General features: G+C 47.5%; 2 protein-coding genes across 3 annotated transcripts; both read left to right on the plus strand.

Moving 5' to 3' along the window:
- The first annotated feature begins 2218 nt into the window (after nt 1–2218).
- On the plus strand, nt 2219–5066 carry Hoxa2 (homeobox A2). Its single transcript, XM_069996051.1, has 2 exons — nt 2219–3275; nt 3941–5066. The coding sequence occupies exons 1-2, from the start codon at nt 2894–2896 to the stop codon at nt 4678–4680; spliced, it is 1122 nt and encodes a 373-aa protein (XP_069852152.1). The 5' UTR covers nt 2219–2893; the 3' UTR covers nt 4681–5066.
- Nucleotides 5067–9234: 4168 nt separating this feature from the next.
- Hoxa1 (homeobox A1) lies at nt 9235–12050 on the plus strand. Of its 2 annotated transcripts, none has more exons than XM_069996052.1 (2): nt 9235–10002; nt 10456–12050. In XM_069996052.1, exons 1-2 carry the CDS (start codon nt 9342–9344, stop codon nt 10809–10811), a joined length of 1017 nt encoding a protein of 338 aa, XP_069852153.1. In that variant the 5' UTR covers nt 9235–9341; the 3' UTR covers nt 10812–12050. The 2 variants fall into 2 exon arrangements, with proteins under 2 accessions (XP_069852153.1, XP_069852154.1); XM_069996053.1 differs by lacking the exon at nt 10456–12050 and having other exon boundaries at nt 9235–9704; nt 9908–9967.
- Nucleotides 12051–17433: the final 5383 nt, after the last annotated feature.

Here is a 17433-nt window from a genome sequence, read left to right on the forward strand (position 1 = left end):
AAATCCTTATTAAAATATCTCCTGAGTTAAAGTAATAGATTTAGGGAAGATTCCAGTGTTGAGCAGTCTTAGAAAAGGGTTTTCTTCCAGATGGTATTTGAATTAAAGTGACTGAGGGAGGCAGAAAGCTCTCACCCACGCAGCCTCTGACAAAGACCAGTGATGTGGAGGCAGCCCAGCTCTCTGTAATCCGCCCCCCTTCTCCCTGCAATATTTTCTAGTAAAAGCAAATATCCAAATGTACCATCCCAGCATTCATAAAGTATCTTTCCTAAAAGAAGCATTTTCCACTAACCCCCCAGTCTTTAAAAAAAAAAAAAAAAGACTAGTTTTCCTTATTTACTTGCGTTTCTTGCTCTCCTCTTTGCCCGGCCACATTTGATCTTGGAAAAAGCTTGAAGCTGAAATGTGTTCTTAAGGGCCAGAAGCTGTCAAGGCTTTTGGTGAGCAAGATTGATCGCACCCAGACTTCCTTCAGAGCTTTGTTTGGAATAAAAGCAAGAAAACTGAAAAACCTTACATTTTCCAAAATAGCATCTCTATCTGTAAGGCAGTGCTCAGGCTGGTCAAGGTTGGAGGCCACTTTATATCTCATTTCTAACCTAAACTCCCTTTGATGCCGGCCTTAGAGATAGAGTTATGCCCTTGTTCCTTGATCAGTCTTTCTTGTTTCCTACGTAGATTTTTCTCCCTGCCAAGCCAACCTCTCTCTCCTTGGCCATCAGAATGATTTATTTTCCTGCCACTGATGCCTGCCGGCCTGGGGGAGTCTGATCACTTGGTCCATTTCAAAGGAAGCCAAAATGAATCACCATCTTCAGAGGTTTGGGAGGAAAAGAGGCACCTTCCAGAGGTCTCCCTCTCTCTCACTCACATGCTCTCTCTCAGTCTTTGTAGCTTGGTGTTTTTTGTTTTGTTTGCTTTTTAAGTTATTGTTTGATAACTAAAAATATTATCCTGTGAGCCCTCCAATACTGAGCACTGGACAAGACATACTATTTCAAGCATTAGAGAGAGAGGGGGGAAGAAAAAGAGGAGGAAGAGGACGAGGAGGAGGAGAAGAGGAGGAGGAGGAAGAAGAAGAAGAAGAAGAAGAAGAAGAAGAAGAAGAAGAAGAAGAAGAAGAAGAAGAAGAAGAAGAAGAAGAAGAGAAGAAGCAGCAGTAGTGGAGGAGGAGGAAGAGGAAGAAGAAGAGGAGGAGGAAGAGAAGCAGCTTTATAATTGTTTATTGGGGTTGCAACTCTCCCCTCCCCAGTGCCTTTTCCCAGGACAGAATTCGGGTGCAAACCTGCCTGGTGCCCAAGGAGCAGGAAGATGTGGGAGGAAATTCAGTCTGCCAATATTTGCTGCATCTGAACCAACCAGCCCCCAGCCAGAGCAACGGGAGAATAAGAGGAAAAGAGAGACAGGGAAGAGAAAGGAACAAGCATCTAGTCCTTCCCTACTGATCACTTCCAACAGACTTCCTGGAAATCGGAAATACTCACCGCACCCGGGCCCTAAGGGTATAAAACCCAAAATGCCAGGAGCCGCACGCGCCTGCTCTGGGCGGCATTTCTTTGGCTGGCCGCCTCTTGGCTACAGGGATTTGGACACATGAACCTGGGGTTGCTGTCTCTCTTGGCACATGCATCTATCTTTCTCCAGTCACTCCTGAGAAGTTGATGGCGCAGAAAGGTCGGGAAGCTTCGAGAGCCGCCTCCCATTTTCCGCTTCCCGCCGGAGCCAGACGCAAAGCTGTGGTGGAAAAGCCGGCTAACAATAGGCCAGGGGCGGATTCCAGAAAGGACCTAGAGAAGGAGGCGAGGGTCTCCTGCGGGGATGGAGAGGTGGACAGCGCAGAGAGAGGGAGTTGGAGAGACGAGGGAAAAGAGAGAAGGAAATAGGAAAGAAGAGATGAGAGTGGAAATAAGGGGAGAGAAAAGGGGGGGGAGAGGAAAGAAGAAGTGGGAGAGAGGAGAGCAGAGGAGAGGAGAGCAGGGCAGAGAGGGGGGAAAGATTAGTTCTGAGATCCAGGAGAAATGGTTTGAGGAAGAGTAGGATAGAGCAAACAGAAATAAAAGGGGAGCCCCCATTTTCCTCTCTCTCTCTCTCTCTCTCTCTCTCTCTCTCTCTCTCTCTCTCTCTCTCTCTCTCTCTCTCTCTCTCTCTCTCTCTCTCTCTCTCTCTCTCTCTCTCTCTCCCCTCCCTCCCTCCCTCCTCCTTCCTCACGTCTTAGCAGAACTTATGTGGTTGAGATGCCGGGCCCTCGGGTGTCAAAACTTTGAAGATTAATGGATTACTTTGTTAATGACTGCAGGCGTCAGACTGAGGTGCTTAAATGATTTGTGAGGTGCGAGTCCCAAACAATGCGCCGGAGTGTGGAGTGTGCGGGGGAGCAGAGGGCAGCCGCCGGCGGGACCGGCAGCGGGACTCACACTCGCACACACTCACACCAGATCCTTGCTGATCAGGAGGCTGGCAGGCACCCTCGCCCCCACGCACTCCCGGGCATTTCCACCCACACCCACATATATGTATTTTTGCCCTGAAAAAAAAAGTGTAAATAAAGCCTCGCTGGCCCCCAATGAGGCGTTCCTTCCCGACTTTTTTGGATCAATCAAACAGACAGTGGCTTCTTTTGATTAAAGCCCAAATTGTCATTGGGCAGAAGCAATCATGTGACAGCCAATTCGGTCCAATTTCAACCTTGTCTCCATGAATTCAATAGTTTAATAGTAGCGCGGTCCCCATACGGCTGTAATCAGTGAATTAGAAAAAAAACACCCCAGCAGCGATCTTCTATGATAGATTTTTTTTTTCCTTTGCGCTTGCCTTTTTCCTGGGCCTTGCCCCCCCAAAGCCCCTCCAAAAGAGGGAACTTTTCCTCTGAGGGGGCTCCAAGGAGAAGGCCATGAATTACGAATTTGAGCGAGAGATTGGTTTTATCAATAGCCAGCCATCGCTCGCTGAGTGCCTGACATCTTTTCCCCCTGTCGCTGATACATTTCAAAGTTCATCAATCAAGACCTCGACGCTTTCACACTCGACACTGATTCCTCCTCCTTTTGAGCAGACCATTCCCAGCCTGAACCCGGGCAGTCACCCTCGCCACAGCGCTGGCGGCCGCCCCAAGCCGAGCCCCGCGGGCAGTCGCGGCAGCCCGGTGCCCGCCGGCGCCCTGCAGCCGCCCGAGTATCCCTGGATGAAGGAGAAGAAGGCGGCCAAGAAAACCGCTCTGCCGCCCGCCGCCGCCGCCGCCGCCGCCACTGGCCCTGCCTGCCTCAGCCACAAAGGTCAGTCCAAAGACTTGGCCCCAGGTGCCCGGGACCCTCTTTCCCCCTCCGGGCTGCCCCGAGAGCGGCTACGGGGGGGAGGGGAGCGTGGGCGGCGAGGGAAGGGGGAGAGGGAGAGAGGGATGCCTGGTTGCCTTTCCCCTGCCCCCCGTGAGCTCAGGGGTGCGTTTAAGGGAGGAGAGGGGAAGGGACCCCGCGCCCCACGACGACGCACATATTTTTAGGACGAAGGGGGAAACTTTCCCAACTTGGGTAATGTGGGATGATTTATTTGAGTTGGAACTGACCTCCTCTTGTCTAGTTGTCCTAGAGTTTGGCTTTTTGACAGTAATGAAGAGTGATAGATCGCTCTTGCTCAGCTAAGCAGCTGATGCATTAATTATAAATTGTGTTGTGGCTAATATAAAGTTTGCTCCCGGATGAAGAGGTTGGGGGTGGGGGGTGGGAGCTACAGGCAGGAATTTGAGAGAGGTGGAGGAGATGGGGGGTCTCCCCGAGCTGGGCTCCCAGGAAAGGCAGTACAATAGCTCTCTTCTGCATCCAGGGGCGGCCATTTTGTTGCCGTTGATCTTTTCTGCTATATTTATTCTCCAGTGGAATAACCCCGCTCGGACCCCTCCACCTCCAACTGTGCGTGTGTCTCTTGTTGGTTTCCCTTTCCGCAGAATCCCTGGAAATAGCCGATGGCAGCGGCGGGGGATCGCGGCGCCTGAGAACTGCTTACACCAACACGCAGCTTTTAGAGCTGGAGAAAGAATTTCATTTCAACAAGTACCTTTGCAGACCCCGAAGGGTGGAAATTGCAGCGCTGCTGGACCTGACTGAGAGACAAGTGAAAGTGTGGTTTCAGAACCGGAGGATGAAGCACAAGAGGCAGACCCAGTGCAAGGAGAACCAAAACAGCGAAGGGAAATTTAAAAGCCTCGAGGACTCAGAGAAAGTGGAGGAGGATGAGGAAGAGAAGTCGCTCTTTGAGCAAGCCCTCAGCGTCTCCGGGGCCCTTCTGGAGAGGGAAGGCTACACTTTTCAGCAAAATGCCCTCTCTCAGCAGCAGGCTCCCAATGGACACAATGGAGACTCCCAAAGTTTCCCAGTTTCGCCTTTAACCAGCAATGAGAAAAATCTGAAACATTTTCAGCACCAGTCACCCACTGTTCCTAACTGCTTGTCAACAATGGGCCAGAACTGTGGAGCTGGCCTAAACAATGACAGTCCCGAGGCCCTCGAAGTGCCCTCTTTGCAGGACTTTAACGTTTTCTCCACAGATTCCTGCTTGCAGCTTTCAGATGCAGTCTCCCCCAGTTTACCAGGCTCCCTGGACAGTCCCGTAGATATTTCAACTGACAGCTTTGACTTTTTTACAGACACACTCACCACAATCGACTTGCAGCATCTGAATTACTAAAAATCATTAAAGCAAATCAAAGCATCACAAAACAAAATCCTCCTTGATCAGGTGGTTTTGCCTTCTTTTTTTTGTTTTAATTCCTGGAGTTGATTTTTTTTTAAATTTTCTTCTTGACCTACCCTTTTCTCCCCTTTAAATGATGAGGATTTTCTGTAATTTCTCCTGACCCAGTTTCTGAGCCATTTCTAACCGATCATGTTGGAGTTTCAGATGTCTAAAACCCAATCCAATCCAACAGCTCTCTGTGATTTTCCTGAAAGCAATACATAAGGCCTGCAAGAAAGTGATCAAAAATTGTATGGTCACTTTCTTTTTATTTTTGTATTACATTAGGATGCATTGTCATGCGTATTTTTGGTAGAATAAATTCTCCTTTGCTATAAGTAGCTTTCTAATTTTTTTCTCCCTCTCTTTCTCAAGACTCATAATGGTTTCTCTTTCTTCTTCCGTTAGTCTAAAGTGGTAAATAAAATTCTGGTCACAATTTACCTTCTTTTCAATTTTAATATATTTATTAAGGTGGCACGCTCAAAGTCTTCAACAGATAGCAACAAAGAATGAAGCCAGAAAATGGCTAGGGCTTCTGACAAGTGTTTCAAAAAAATTTTTTTTTGGTTTCCAGTATAGGCTTAAATTAGTAATAAAAACAGAATTGGGCAGCCTATGGTGTGCTAAAGCTCAAGCTTTACAAAGTAGAAACATAAAGTGCCTACAGAAATGCCCAGCTCTAGGAATGAATAATGTGGAGTTTCTTTAACTAGCTGCTAGTCTCCATGTTTTAAACTAAGTTATCAACAAATCCTTTATTTATACACATTTGTTTCAAACATCTACATTTTAACCCCTCCCTCACAAGTTTTCCTCCCATCCGGGCATATTTCAGTGTGGTCGATTAATCTCCCAGCTGATAGGTTCAGGCAAAACAGACCTAAAAGATAGAAAAATAAATAAAACAGAACAATGATTACTAGCCTGGAACTCCAAGGCAGAAGAGGTTCTTTCCAATCTTCTGGTTCAGAATCATTCTCCCCCCCCACCCCCTGGGGTCAAAAGAATCAATATTTCATTCTTAAATCTGTTTACACCATAAATAATGGATCATTGAAGCTCTAAAGTCAGATTAGCAAGTTATATTTAAAATGGAGAATTTCTTTCCCCTAAATTATAAACTAGCACACTTTTTTAAGGGAGGAGGGGGGAAAGCACTTTAAGTGAAATATCAATAAAATCTGATCTAGGTACGGTGTGTCACTGAACCGTTAGGTCCCCCCCTTTCTTCTGTCTCCCCATATTTATTTCTCCCTTTCTGAGCTCTGTTCTGACGGATATTTACTTACCGTGAGAAAAAGCAACATGTGTGTGGGGCGGGTTGATTTAAGAACCCAGCTCTTAACAGCAAAGCCTAGGAAATGACAATCTTTTTTAGTACCTCCTTTCACCCCTTTGCCCACTAAATCCCCGAGGCACAGGAGGCATTTGGGGACTGAGGCGGGTTTCCCGCCCCAGGCTCAGCGCCGAGCAGGGCATCCTGGCTGCGGCCAGGGCTGCGCCACTCCTGGATACGATTCGTCCTAAGCTCATAAATCAACTGCTTTCTATGAATGAGAATGTCATCAAAGAGATCAATTGCAGGAACACATGCACAAATAAAAATCCTCTTACGTATTTGCTGGGGATCCCCGTCCGAAGGCATTAAGTTAGAAGGCATTTAGTCATAATTCATTTTTATTGCTCTTTAAAAACAACAGCTTGGCTGAGCAGCGAATGCTGTGAGCGGCTCAGGGCCTCGGCGGCATTTTGTCTCCTCCTCACCCTTTCCCTTTCTGGTAGAAGAGCCCAGAACGAGGCCGATCGAACTGCTTGCAAACGATCATTTAAATGTTGACCAAGCTTGCTTTTCATCCACTCTCCTGGGACGTTTAAAGAGACTTTAGTGCAGGATCGCTGGCCTACCTGCTCAAAGGACCAAGGGTCTCTAACACCAAGAAATAGCCCCCACTATTCCTCGGAGTGGGGGCTGGGGAGGAGGAACGCGAGCTACGGAAGCCTATGGGCTCCAGGCCAGGGGAGGCTGTCTTTGTGAGCTGTGCGGGCAGAGCAGGACTCCGGGCGGCCGGCCGAGCGCAGGCCGGCCGTGCGGTGAGCGTCCGGCCTGTGGGGAGCGGGGTCAGCGCGCAGAGGAGGGGTGGTCGCTGACTTGTGTCTGTAGGCCTGTAAGTTTGAGATAACAAGAAAACACCTCACTGGCTTCCAGGAGAGGGGATGGGGGGGGGGGGGGGAGGCAGACTTGTGGTAGGTGTTTGGAAGCCAGGAGGACAGTACAAACCGTGGCCAAGGCCCACAAAGAGACAAGAATGCGGCAAGGGGAGGTAGGGTAGCAACAAGCATTGGCTGGGAGAGAGAACAGATCACTGGGACAGCAAATACACTCCACTGGCAGTAACCCGCCCCTCCCCCCCAATCGTGCACCCTACATCCCAGGGCTCATTTGACCCATAGTAGGAGGCCTGGGGATCCCAAGGAAAACGCCTGAGAGATAGGGGCCATTGCCTTCTCCAGAATGCGAATTCCCCAGGAGCTGAAACTGAGGCAGGAGGAACTTTATTCTCTGGGCTTCCCCTTAACCATGTTTGGGTGTGGGTCAAAGGTCACAGAGAAATACCATTGCAAAAGGAAATATGTGTGTGGGTCCAGTGGTACTGAGGCAGCCTGGTCTCAAAAGGCTGCATAGGTTTTCCCTTATGCAGTGGGGGGCACATTTCTGTATGTAGAAAACAGAATGCAGAAGACATGGGGTGACTAACTCGGAAATATGTTAGTCTGGAGCAAAACTTCCTCTTCCTAGTAGGTAGGAGAGGTGGAGAAAGTAGAGACCCCCCAACCCACATATAATCCTTATTATTAATTTCATTTGTTGCAAACGTGGTCAGAATAAAATTTATGCATCATTGGCTGCAAGGCTGCTTCGTCTGTGATCTCTCCTATTTGACTAGGTCAATTCTTTGCTTGGCCTTTTTCTCTCTGCAAGCCCAGGGTTGACAAGAAACCTAATAGTAAACAACAATTAACAACCCCATCAACATCAGTGCAGGATGGGGGTGGGGGATGGGGAACAGGCCCCTGGCCTGAGATGACGCTTAGATTTGCACATATCTCTCTTGGGGAAAGTCTTGAAGGTTCACACAAGCAACTACACAGTCCGTTGGAAAGGGGAGGAGATGTTGTTAGGGAAGAGGAAAGTGTCCCGTCTTTCCACCCTCAGCCATCTGTCCCCAGCCTCTCCCACCTGCCAGCCCCCTCCTCCTCCCTCCAGATGTGAAGATTGGGGGTGTAGTGGAAAAAGAAGGCTCTCCAACTACTAATGTGGTCCTCCAGGAAAATAAAAACATCATGACTGGGGTGGGAGTGTGTGTGGTGGTGGTGGTGGTGGGGAGCTCTGCATACTTTGCAGAAGCTATTGGTCTGGCCCTCTGAGGCCTGCGTCCGAGCGAGCGCGCAGGCTCCAGGGTCTAGTAGGGCCGGCAGATGGCCTGCAGCGCACCCCGGGGCGGGTACGCTGACCACGTCACCTGGCGTCATCCCCCCCTCCCCCGCCCCCGCCTCCTATCCCCCTCAAACTCCCACGGCCGCGTTGCCTAGGATCTGGAAGGGCTCCCGGAGCAAAGCTGAGCAAGGAAAGAGAAAGGGGCGGAGAGCGAGGAAAGAGCGCGCGACAAGTCGGGCCGTGCCAGGCCTTTTTCAGCCAGCTTGGTTTCAAGAGCTCACCCGCCCCCGGGGGTCGAATTACATAAGCTCAGTGTTGCTATGCTAATGCCCTGAGGAAGTTTCCAGGCGAAGAGCTTAGGTGGAGGAGGGAAGTTTCTTTTCTGATCGCCATCCCCTCCACACCCACCCCAGTCCTCCCAGCTAGTCCTCTGCACACGACCCGGTCCATTCTGAGCTTGGCAAAGCCAGTGGCCCAGCCACGCCCTGCTCCACCGTTCTCTGAGCTCCTCACAGTCCCCGTGGCTTCGCAGCAGGAGCTGTCCGGTGGAAGCGACCGGGAAAGCCTAGCGCACAGTGTCCGCCGGACTCCCGGCTTTCCGGTTCCGCGCGCTCCCGGCTCCACCGGGATCCATGAAGCCACCCCGAGATCTCGGGGTCACTGATTCCCGCCCCAGGAGAGCCGGAAACCCTCATCCCTTCTCACCTCTTGCCAGTTCATCTTTCTGATCGCGGTGGGGAGGGGGCGGGGGATGCCTCCTAGCCCCCACCTCCCGGAGGTGGGGGGGGCGAGCGGAGTCGGGCGCGCGCAGAAGGCAGCCTCAGCGCCCCTGGGTTCCAGCGCTCTGAATCTGCCTTTGCAGCCGCCGCAGCTGCAGCTGCCGCCGCCTGGGCTGCCTGGGGGGGCGACGGCACGTCACCTAGACTGAGGAGCGCCGGGGATTTAAATGCCACTGAAACAGCGATCCATCACCGCCGGAGCCCACAAACTTTCGCAGCGAGCTCCGTCATTGGCTGACAAAGTCACGTGCCCCTCCCCTTGCGCCCTCCGCCTACCCGCCCCCCCTCTTGCGCACTGTACATTCATATCATTTTTCTTCTTCGGCCCCATGGAGGAAGTGAGAAAGTTGGCACGGTCACCCAGGGCTTCGCAGGACCCGGTCACTCTGTGACAGATGGACAATGAGAGAATGAGCTCCTTTCTGGAATACCCCATCCTTGGCAGTGGCGATTCCGGGACCTGTTCGGCGCGAGCCTACCCCTCTGATCATGGGATTACAACTTTCCAATCCTGCGCGGTCAGTGCCAACAGCTGCGGCGGCGACGACCGCTTCCTAGTGGGCAGGGGGGTGCAGATCAGCTCGCCCCACCACCACCACCACCACCACCACCATCACCATCACCACCCTCAGCCGACCACTTACCAGACTTCTGGGAACCTGGGGGTATCCTACTCGCACTCGAGTTGTGGTCCAAGCTACGGCGCGCAAAACTTCGGTGCGCCTTACAGCCCCTACGGGTTAAATCAGGAAGCAGACATAAACGGTGGGTACCCCTCGTGCGCTCCCGCTGTTTACTCTGGAAATCTCTCATCTCCCATGGTCCAGCATCACCACCACCACCAGGGTTATGCTGGGGGCGCAGTGGGCTCGCCTCAATATATTCACCACTCATATGGACAAGAGCACCAGAGCCTGGCCCTGGCTACGTATAATAACTCCTTGTCCCCTCTCCACGCCAGCCACCAAGAAGCCTGTCGCTCCCCTGCGTCGGAAACGTCTTCTTCAGCTCAGACCTTTGACTGGATGAAAGTCAAAAGAAACCCTCCCAAAACAGGTCAGTCCTGCCGGCCAGAAAAAGCTCCATGACTGATTTTTGGAAGGAGCTGGTTCGTCTAGTTTTCATGGAAAAGTAATAATGATTTTTTTTTTAAGTAAGGTTCTTGCTTCTGGCTAGTGTTGTAGGTTGTGAGGGACTGGCCAAATGTGTTGGGGCAAAGGAATCTTTGGAGCTGGTGGGTTTGAATGTTCAGGAAGTAGGTGTGTAACGTGTTGGGGGGTGTAGGTGGTGATAGTGTTTCGTTAATATGTCCATTAATCACAGATCTGACCATGCTAATGGTTGACTTCGGGTTAGCACTTCACACCTCATCACTCACCCTCCCCAGCCGGGTTTGCATTGAGAAGTTTCTTGATCCACCTGGAATATTGCCCTGAAGTGTGCAGGGGGTCTCCTATCGGTTTATGAATTTTGACCTTTTCTTTTCCTCATTTTCTTTCCCCCGCCCAGGGAAAGTTGGAGAGTACGGCTACGTCGGCCAGCCCAACGCAGTGCGCACCAACTTCACCACCAAGCAGCTTACAGAGCTGGAGAAAGAGTTCCACTTCAACAAGTACTTGACCCGGGCCCGCAGGGTGGAGATTGCTGCGTCCCTGCAGCTCAATGAGACCCAGGTGAAGATCTGGTTCCAGAACCGCCGAATGAAGCAGAAGAAACGTGAGAAGGAAGGGCTGTTGCCCATCTCTCCGGCCACTCCACCTGGAAGCGATGAAAAGGCTGAGGAATCTTCGGAGAAGTCCAGCTCCTCACCCTGCGTTCCTTCGCCCGGGTCTTCTACCTCAGACACTCTGCCTACCTCCCACTGAGGCCGCCTGAACCCCAGACTCCGCCGCCGCCTTGGGCTGGGATTTCTTACCCAAAGCACATTCTTAGCTTATCTTCCTTTCCATTTTCAGTCTCTCCTTTTTTCTTTCTGATCCTATCTGTGGAGGCTCCTGGCCAGGATACTGTGTTTCCAGAGAATTCTAGATACTTGGTTGGAGATTAACTCCTTAATCCACACTGGGTATCTGCAGCAACTTCTGAGGGGCTCTGACATCCATCCTTGCTTTTAGCAGCTTTCTCAGCCAATGGTCTTTTCCTTTCAGCTGTCCTTTGGAAAGTAGTTTTTTTTTTTTTTTTGCCAGCAAAAAACTATGCTCAGAAGGGAGGCATTTTATCTTTTATTTAAGTGTATACTTACAGTTCTCCTCTACCTTGCCCTTAAAAGTAGGATAGAGAGAAAGTTGAAGAGTTCATGAAGAGGAGATGCAATATGACTGTGCTCACACAATTAATTCATCTTTTAATTTAATTCAATTTCATGTGAGTTTGCTAATTGTAAATACTTTGTCCTGAGAGATTTATCTTTATACAGAGTTTCTAGAAATGCTTAGATTAGGTGACCAAACCAGACAGGGTGGACAAACTCTCAATTTTACATGTGGTTAGAGATGAAAGAATACTCTCATTTCAACCCAATCAGATGGCTCTGAAGGTGCCTCAAATTGTTCTTTCATTGAATTAAGAAGGCCTGAAAAGCACAAGGTTCAGAATCCTGGCATCATGTCCTCTCCCCCCAACCCTATCCATTTCTTCTTGCTTCTCTGTACACCTCCATTTAAAATTTGTGTTGGGTTGTTAGGAACCTAATGGTATTCAAATCAACATTTTCTTTCCACCATTATCTTAGCTGGATATGATGTATTTGCAGTTCAATTGTTAATGTGATGGATGGCACAATGAATGTATATTTTGTGTGATTCGTGAATAGTCTTTTGCATGTCGCACAATGTTTTGATGTCCCTGAAGTACCACACTGAGTTCTATCAGTTATCCTTTGTGAACCTATGATATTCCTCATTTCCTGTACAATCATGAACAGCTCTGAGATCCTGGAGTGATAAGATCCAGAGCAGAGTTTACGGGTCTTAAGATGTCTGTAATAAATATATTCCAGTTTCAGGTATGCTTAAGTTTCTGTGTATTTCACTAGACTACAATTTGTTGCTTCCAACAAACTTGCCTACGAAGCAGAGGAAGGGTGGTGTGTATTTTCAAAGAAGTGGGCCTTTTCTTGAATAAAAATGATGTTTCATTACCATGTAGCTGGAGTTTCCCCTATGAATGTTATTTCGCCTAATCAAATGTCTAGTTACTCTGTTGATTCTCTTAAAATAACTGCTCCTTTATTATAATCTAACTTAAAAATGGAAAAAAATTGTGAAGAAATTTATGAAGCAGATCTATTTTTGAAACAAACACAGATACTTCCTGGGTCAAGTGCTAACCTTTTCACCTCTAGCTGAATGATGACATATATATAAACAGAGTCCCCTTCAAAAGCTGAAACTACCTTCAGTCAGTCTTTCTTCACATCAGTGAACCAGGAGTGAAGAGACTCATATTTAATTACCTCTTGTATAAAGATATTGTGAGGATGAGCCCCCGACAACCCCCTCCTTCTATGTTTTGAGATCTTTCATGTAGTGTTCCAGTATATTTCATTCTCTAAATTGAATACAATCTGTTTTCAGTAAGCTCTTATGTCCTTCTATCCATTCTTTTCATCAGCATTCATTCCAGAGGCTCCCCTTCCCTGCCTCTGGGTTGTGGATTTCATGGATTTCATTCCTTTCAGACTCAGGTAGGATCCACAGTCATTATGATTGTGAAGGGTCCACAGTTCTGATTCCATATGGCAGGAGTCAGGAAAAACATTTTTTTTTTCTCTTTAGGCTCAATTGGTTCTTCCAGGTGAGTTGGTGGAAAGCCACTTTGAAATCTTTGAATATCCAAGTGACTTCTGACCAAAGCAATGTATCAGATCTTCCACAGGGGAAGCCAGCAAATGATAGGGCTCAAAATGGCACTTCTCCCACACCACTTGTCACTTGTTCTTTACTTTTAACACATTTTTGCAGGCTTTGAACCCTAAGAGCTGAGCAGAAAATTCACAGCTTCACAAATAAATACAGACATATGACTTCCTTCCCCCAATGGGTATTTTAAAAGGATTGGCTGGAGAGACAAACCTTCAAAAAAGAACTTGGGATTTGTAGGCCTTCTAGAGTACCCTTGAGATTTTCCACACATCCCTTTAACAAGGAGATGCCTGGATTTTGCAGGCACAGTAACTGCGGCCATATCAAGGGCGGCCAGTGCCCTCCCTTCGGCTGCTGGGCTCTGAGGTTGCCGGTAAAAGTGGATGGAAAACTTCAAAGGCAGCTAGCCCTCTCTTTCATTGCCCGCTTGGCCTTATACTGTATCTTTTGTTTATTAGTGTAAGACCACACAGCAAAACAGATGGCTGGTTTCCAAATACTTTAATGTGTTAAAGTGTCATTTGCATGCCACTGTCTTGATTTCAATATCTAAAAGCAGGGCCCGACCTGCTGGGATCCCAGATTCCAATCTTCAAGGTGCTGGTTTTAATGTAGCTGAGAGAGAAGAACGATAAATTATGGCAAAACATCCCTAGCCTTCTCTAGGTCATGGAATAAATCAGCTAACAAGCAATGCATTTAGGAAACATTAATACACCTTTCAACAAGGAAAACATTTGTATCTTTTTAGCTGTCCCAATCGATTAAATCAAAGGCGCTTAACACATCTTATTTCAAGGTCTCTCTTTTTCTGTTTTGGTCTCAAAGGAGCACAGTTAGCTTCTTGAAAAATGACAGCAATTGTAACTGAATTGACCTAAAGAAGGAAAACTGAAAATAACATTTTCTTGAGATAAAATAGAAACTAGGGTCTCTACTAAGGACCTCGAATAATTGCAATATAAAATTAATTTTTCAAATGCATTTTCTTTACTTCTTCCTCTGCATTTACCTAATCACTCCCCAAATTCAGGATGTCCTTCAACTAGGCTGAATCGAGTCTTGCTGTGACTCAATGCCTGCTCTGGGCTTCACCTTTGAAAGTTTACTTTTGGAGGCTATTCAGATGCGGTGGTGTTTTCCTCTGGGGCAATCAGATTCAAGCCGATCAATATTTACTCAGTCTGAAAGGGTTGTTGAAAAGGCTGCTAACAACAAACTGCTTAGCTGCTCACCCCTGTTTAATCTCAGGTTCACCGAAAGTTCAAGAAGAGATGAATGCAGTGATGGGTCACTTTAGAATGAGTCCCAGTGGTTTATCTGAGCTCTCAGCTAAAGGCAACAATTATAGTTTCATTCCTCTTTGGGAAAGAGGGCAACTTTCCTATTATTCTTGTGCTAAACAATGTTTACTAGAAACTTAAAACACTTTCCTCTTCCCTCCCTTCTTTCTTTCTCTCCTCTCCCCCCTCTTCCTCTCTCCCTCCCTCCCCCCCTCTCTCTCTCCCTCCCTCTCGGAAGCTTCCAGCTACCCTTCCTCTGCCCTCCTCTAGTTTTCTGCCAATCCAGTAGGTTTCATTTGACTTAAAATAAATTGTGTGGACTATTCTTTTTAAAAACACATTAAATTCATCTGACGGAAGAAATTCAATTTATTTCAGATCCCACAAGCTATGAAATGAAACTCTTTGGGCCATTAGAGTTTCTCTTTAGGAAAGTACAGGGCAAGATTGAACGGAAATCCATTTGTGTTTGAGTAATATCGACAACCAGGGCCCCAATATCCATCCGAAATGGGTGTTCAGATAGGAGTGAAAGGGGAATTAACTTGTACCGAAGCAAATACTTCAAATGGAAAGTCAACTTTAAGATTTTATACCTTCTTTATGTATGTGGCTTTGAGAGATGAAACAAAAAAACAAAAAACAAAAAAAGGAAAAAAGAAGGACCCAAGGCAGCCAGTAGGGAATGGTGGGCAGAAGATACTGGACTCAGAAGGTAATTGCTACAGCTCTTCAGAGGTCAGAGTTCATGTAATCACTGCATAAATGCATACTAAATAGCGAATTATTAAGCTTTTCTGATGACTGAGCACGTCTGTGAAAAATGGTCACTGCTGTTTGTGTTTCTTCCTTAAGAATAATCATTCTACAAGTAGAAGCTCTAGATGAAGGATTTTTATTTATTATTTTGAGAGAAAAGCAACCATTGTATTGTGAAACTTTGAGACTGGTGCATGGACAGATTTTCTCTAGATTAAATGGGACTGTAACATAATTCTCTCACTCTTAGAAATGCTCCTATCGGGCTGGGAAGGTGGCTCAGTGGTAGAGCGCTTGCCTTGCACGCCTGAGGCCCTGGGTTCAATTCCTCAGTACCACATAAGCAAAAAGAAAAAAGCCGGAAGTGGCGCTGTGGCTCAAATGGTAGAGCGCTAGCCTTGAGCTGAAGAGCTGAGGGACAGCGCCCAGGCCCAGAGTTCAGGCCCCACGACCGGACCCAAAAAAAAAAAAAAAAAAAGAAATGCTCCTATCTTTTTCAATACACATGGGCACACAAGTCAGCATGACCATATTAGATAAGATCACTGGGTGGCCAACTCTGGCAACTCTCTACCATAGATGAGCCTGCTTTGTGCTTCACATTTCTTAGAGCACACAGAAATTCTACCTTAGAACTCCCTGCACATAGATGATCAGAACCGAATGAGACTCATATACCTAGCCTCTTATTTATGGATCAGGGGAAAAGCACACAGAATTGGATTGATCTGATGGAGAGCACATTGCCAATAATCAATACTGACTTCCTAAATAAAAACCAGACCAGCTTTCAACCTGAGTCCAGTGTACTTTTAAATTCTAAAATTCTGATTAAATCCTTTCACCCCCACTCATTCTATGTGATTTGTTTCAGTCTGAATTTTTTCTGTATTTGCTCTCTTGGCCAGTCAAATCCTTAATTTTGATGCCATTAAGACTACTGAATCTTTGAAACAACCTTTGAAGTGCATATTTCTACTATCTTGAAGGATGGGATCTACTCATCCTTAAAAAACATACATTCTTAAAACAGAGAGAGCAAGCAAAATCATGCATGCACTTTTTTTTTAAAACTATACTCAAACCGGAAATGAAGGTTTTTAGCATCCAAATTGGTTCTCCATTAAACTGGCAAAAGGTACTAGCTAGAAGGAGATTCAAAATTATAAGGAACATTTCAAGTAGGTAATCCTGAATCTTTTGTCGTTTTGTGCTTGTTTTTCCTGCCCCTTAACTTGTTCTAGGCCACACTGCATCACTTTCTCCCCATCTTAACTCAGGCAGCTAACACACATGTTTCATAACCACACCATTAACATAAAGTTTCTTTGGAACACAACTTTCCACATTCTCAACATCCTAAGAATCTCAGCAGAACCTGTTGCTCAAAGGACATCAAGGGCTGGCAGTGTTTGAAGAGCTAAACTGGAATCTTGGAAGTGTCAGTGCCTTGTCCTGAACAACATCAGCCATTTAAATACTGATACACTACAGAACTGCAAACACACTGTCCATCCATTTTAAAGGGGTTATTCTTGACTCAAGGGAGATAGGGCAACCCTGAACCCCAGTTGTATCCTTTGAAACATGCTTGGAAGGTTGTACTTTGTGTTTATTGGAAATGAATAAAAAAAAAAACACACCAAAAAACAAAACAACCCCCCCCCAGCATTTCCAGGCACAGCTGAAACACCTGTCTCCAATTTTTAAAAACAGCCTATTACGTTTTATTACCATTAAAAACCCGTTGAAAAATGATTCAGTCACAAAGCCAATCTATAGAAAGAAATCAGATTGTCTTATATTTTCATTTTAGGCTTTTGTGTATTGCTTGTAACCCCAAATGAAAAAAATATTGAACTTTCTTCTTTTCAAATATATATATTTAACACGTTGGACACTTTACTAATTAGGATCTGCTTTGTTTTAAAAGAAAAATCATCACACTACCCTAAGGCAAATGCAGAAAGCAATGATTTAAAATGATAGAGCTCCCTTTCTCCGCCTCCCTCCCTCAACTCTGTCAAACTAGCAGAAATACGGTTCGGGTCAAGTATGAGCGGGAATTTTCCACCCTGGGGTCCCTTGTTTAGGACACGCAGGAAGGAGACCGCGGTCCAAGCGTGGGCACCAGCTCTGCGCAGGGCACGGGGCGCTCGGGCAGCGGCAGCGGGTCCAGGGTCGCGGCCCGCGGGGACCAGAGACCCGGAGAGGTGCAAGGGTCGGGTCGGAGGCGCACAGTGTGGCGGGGTGGGGGTGGCATAGGGTTTTCGCGACCCCACAGAGTGGGCTTTCCCTCGCCTCTGCTGCCTTCCTCAACGCGGCCTCTCTAGTCCTCCGTTGTCCCGGGGATCCACGAAGAGGCCCCAGGAAACCGCATCTGATCCTCAGGGACCAGCGGCGAGGGGCAGGGCAGCTGGGTACAGGCAGAGCAGCTTCCGACCCCTTACCCAGCGCGGGTCTCAGACCCGCCTGGCACCTTAGGGACTTAGAGCGCAACTGGAGCCAGAAGGCCTCCCGCAGCGTCATTCTCTTCCTGCCAGCACACCCTTCTTGCAAGTGTTGCTGAGGAGTGGTACCTG

Source organism: Dipodomys merriami, unplaced genomic scaffold, assembly GCF_024711535.1.
Source record: "Dipodomys merriami isolate MVZ:Mamm:240054 unplaced genomic scaffold, mDipMer1.0.p SCAF_5, whole genome shotgun sequence".
In the NCBI taxonomy this organism is placed as follows: domain Eukaryota; kingdom Metazoa; phylum Chordata; class Mammalia; order Rodentia; family Heteromyidae; genus Dipodomys; species Dipodomys merriami.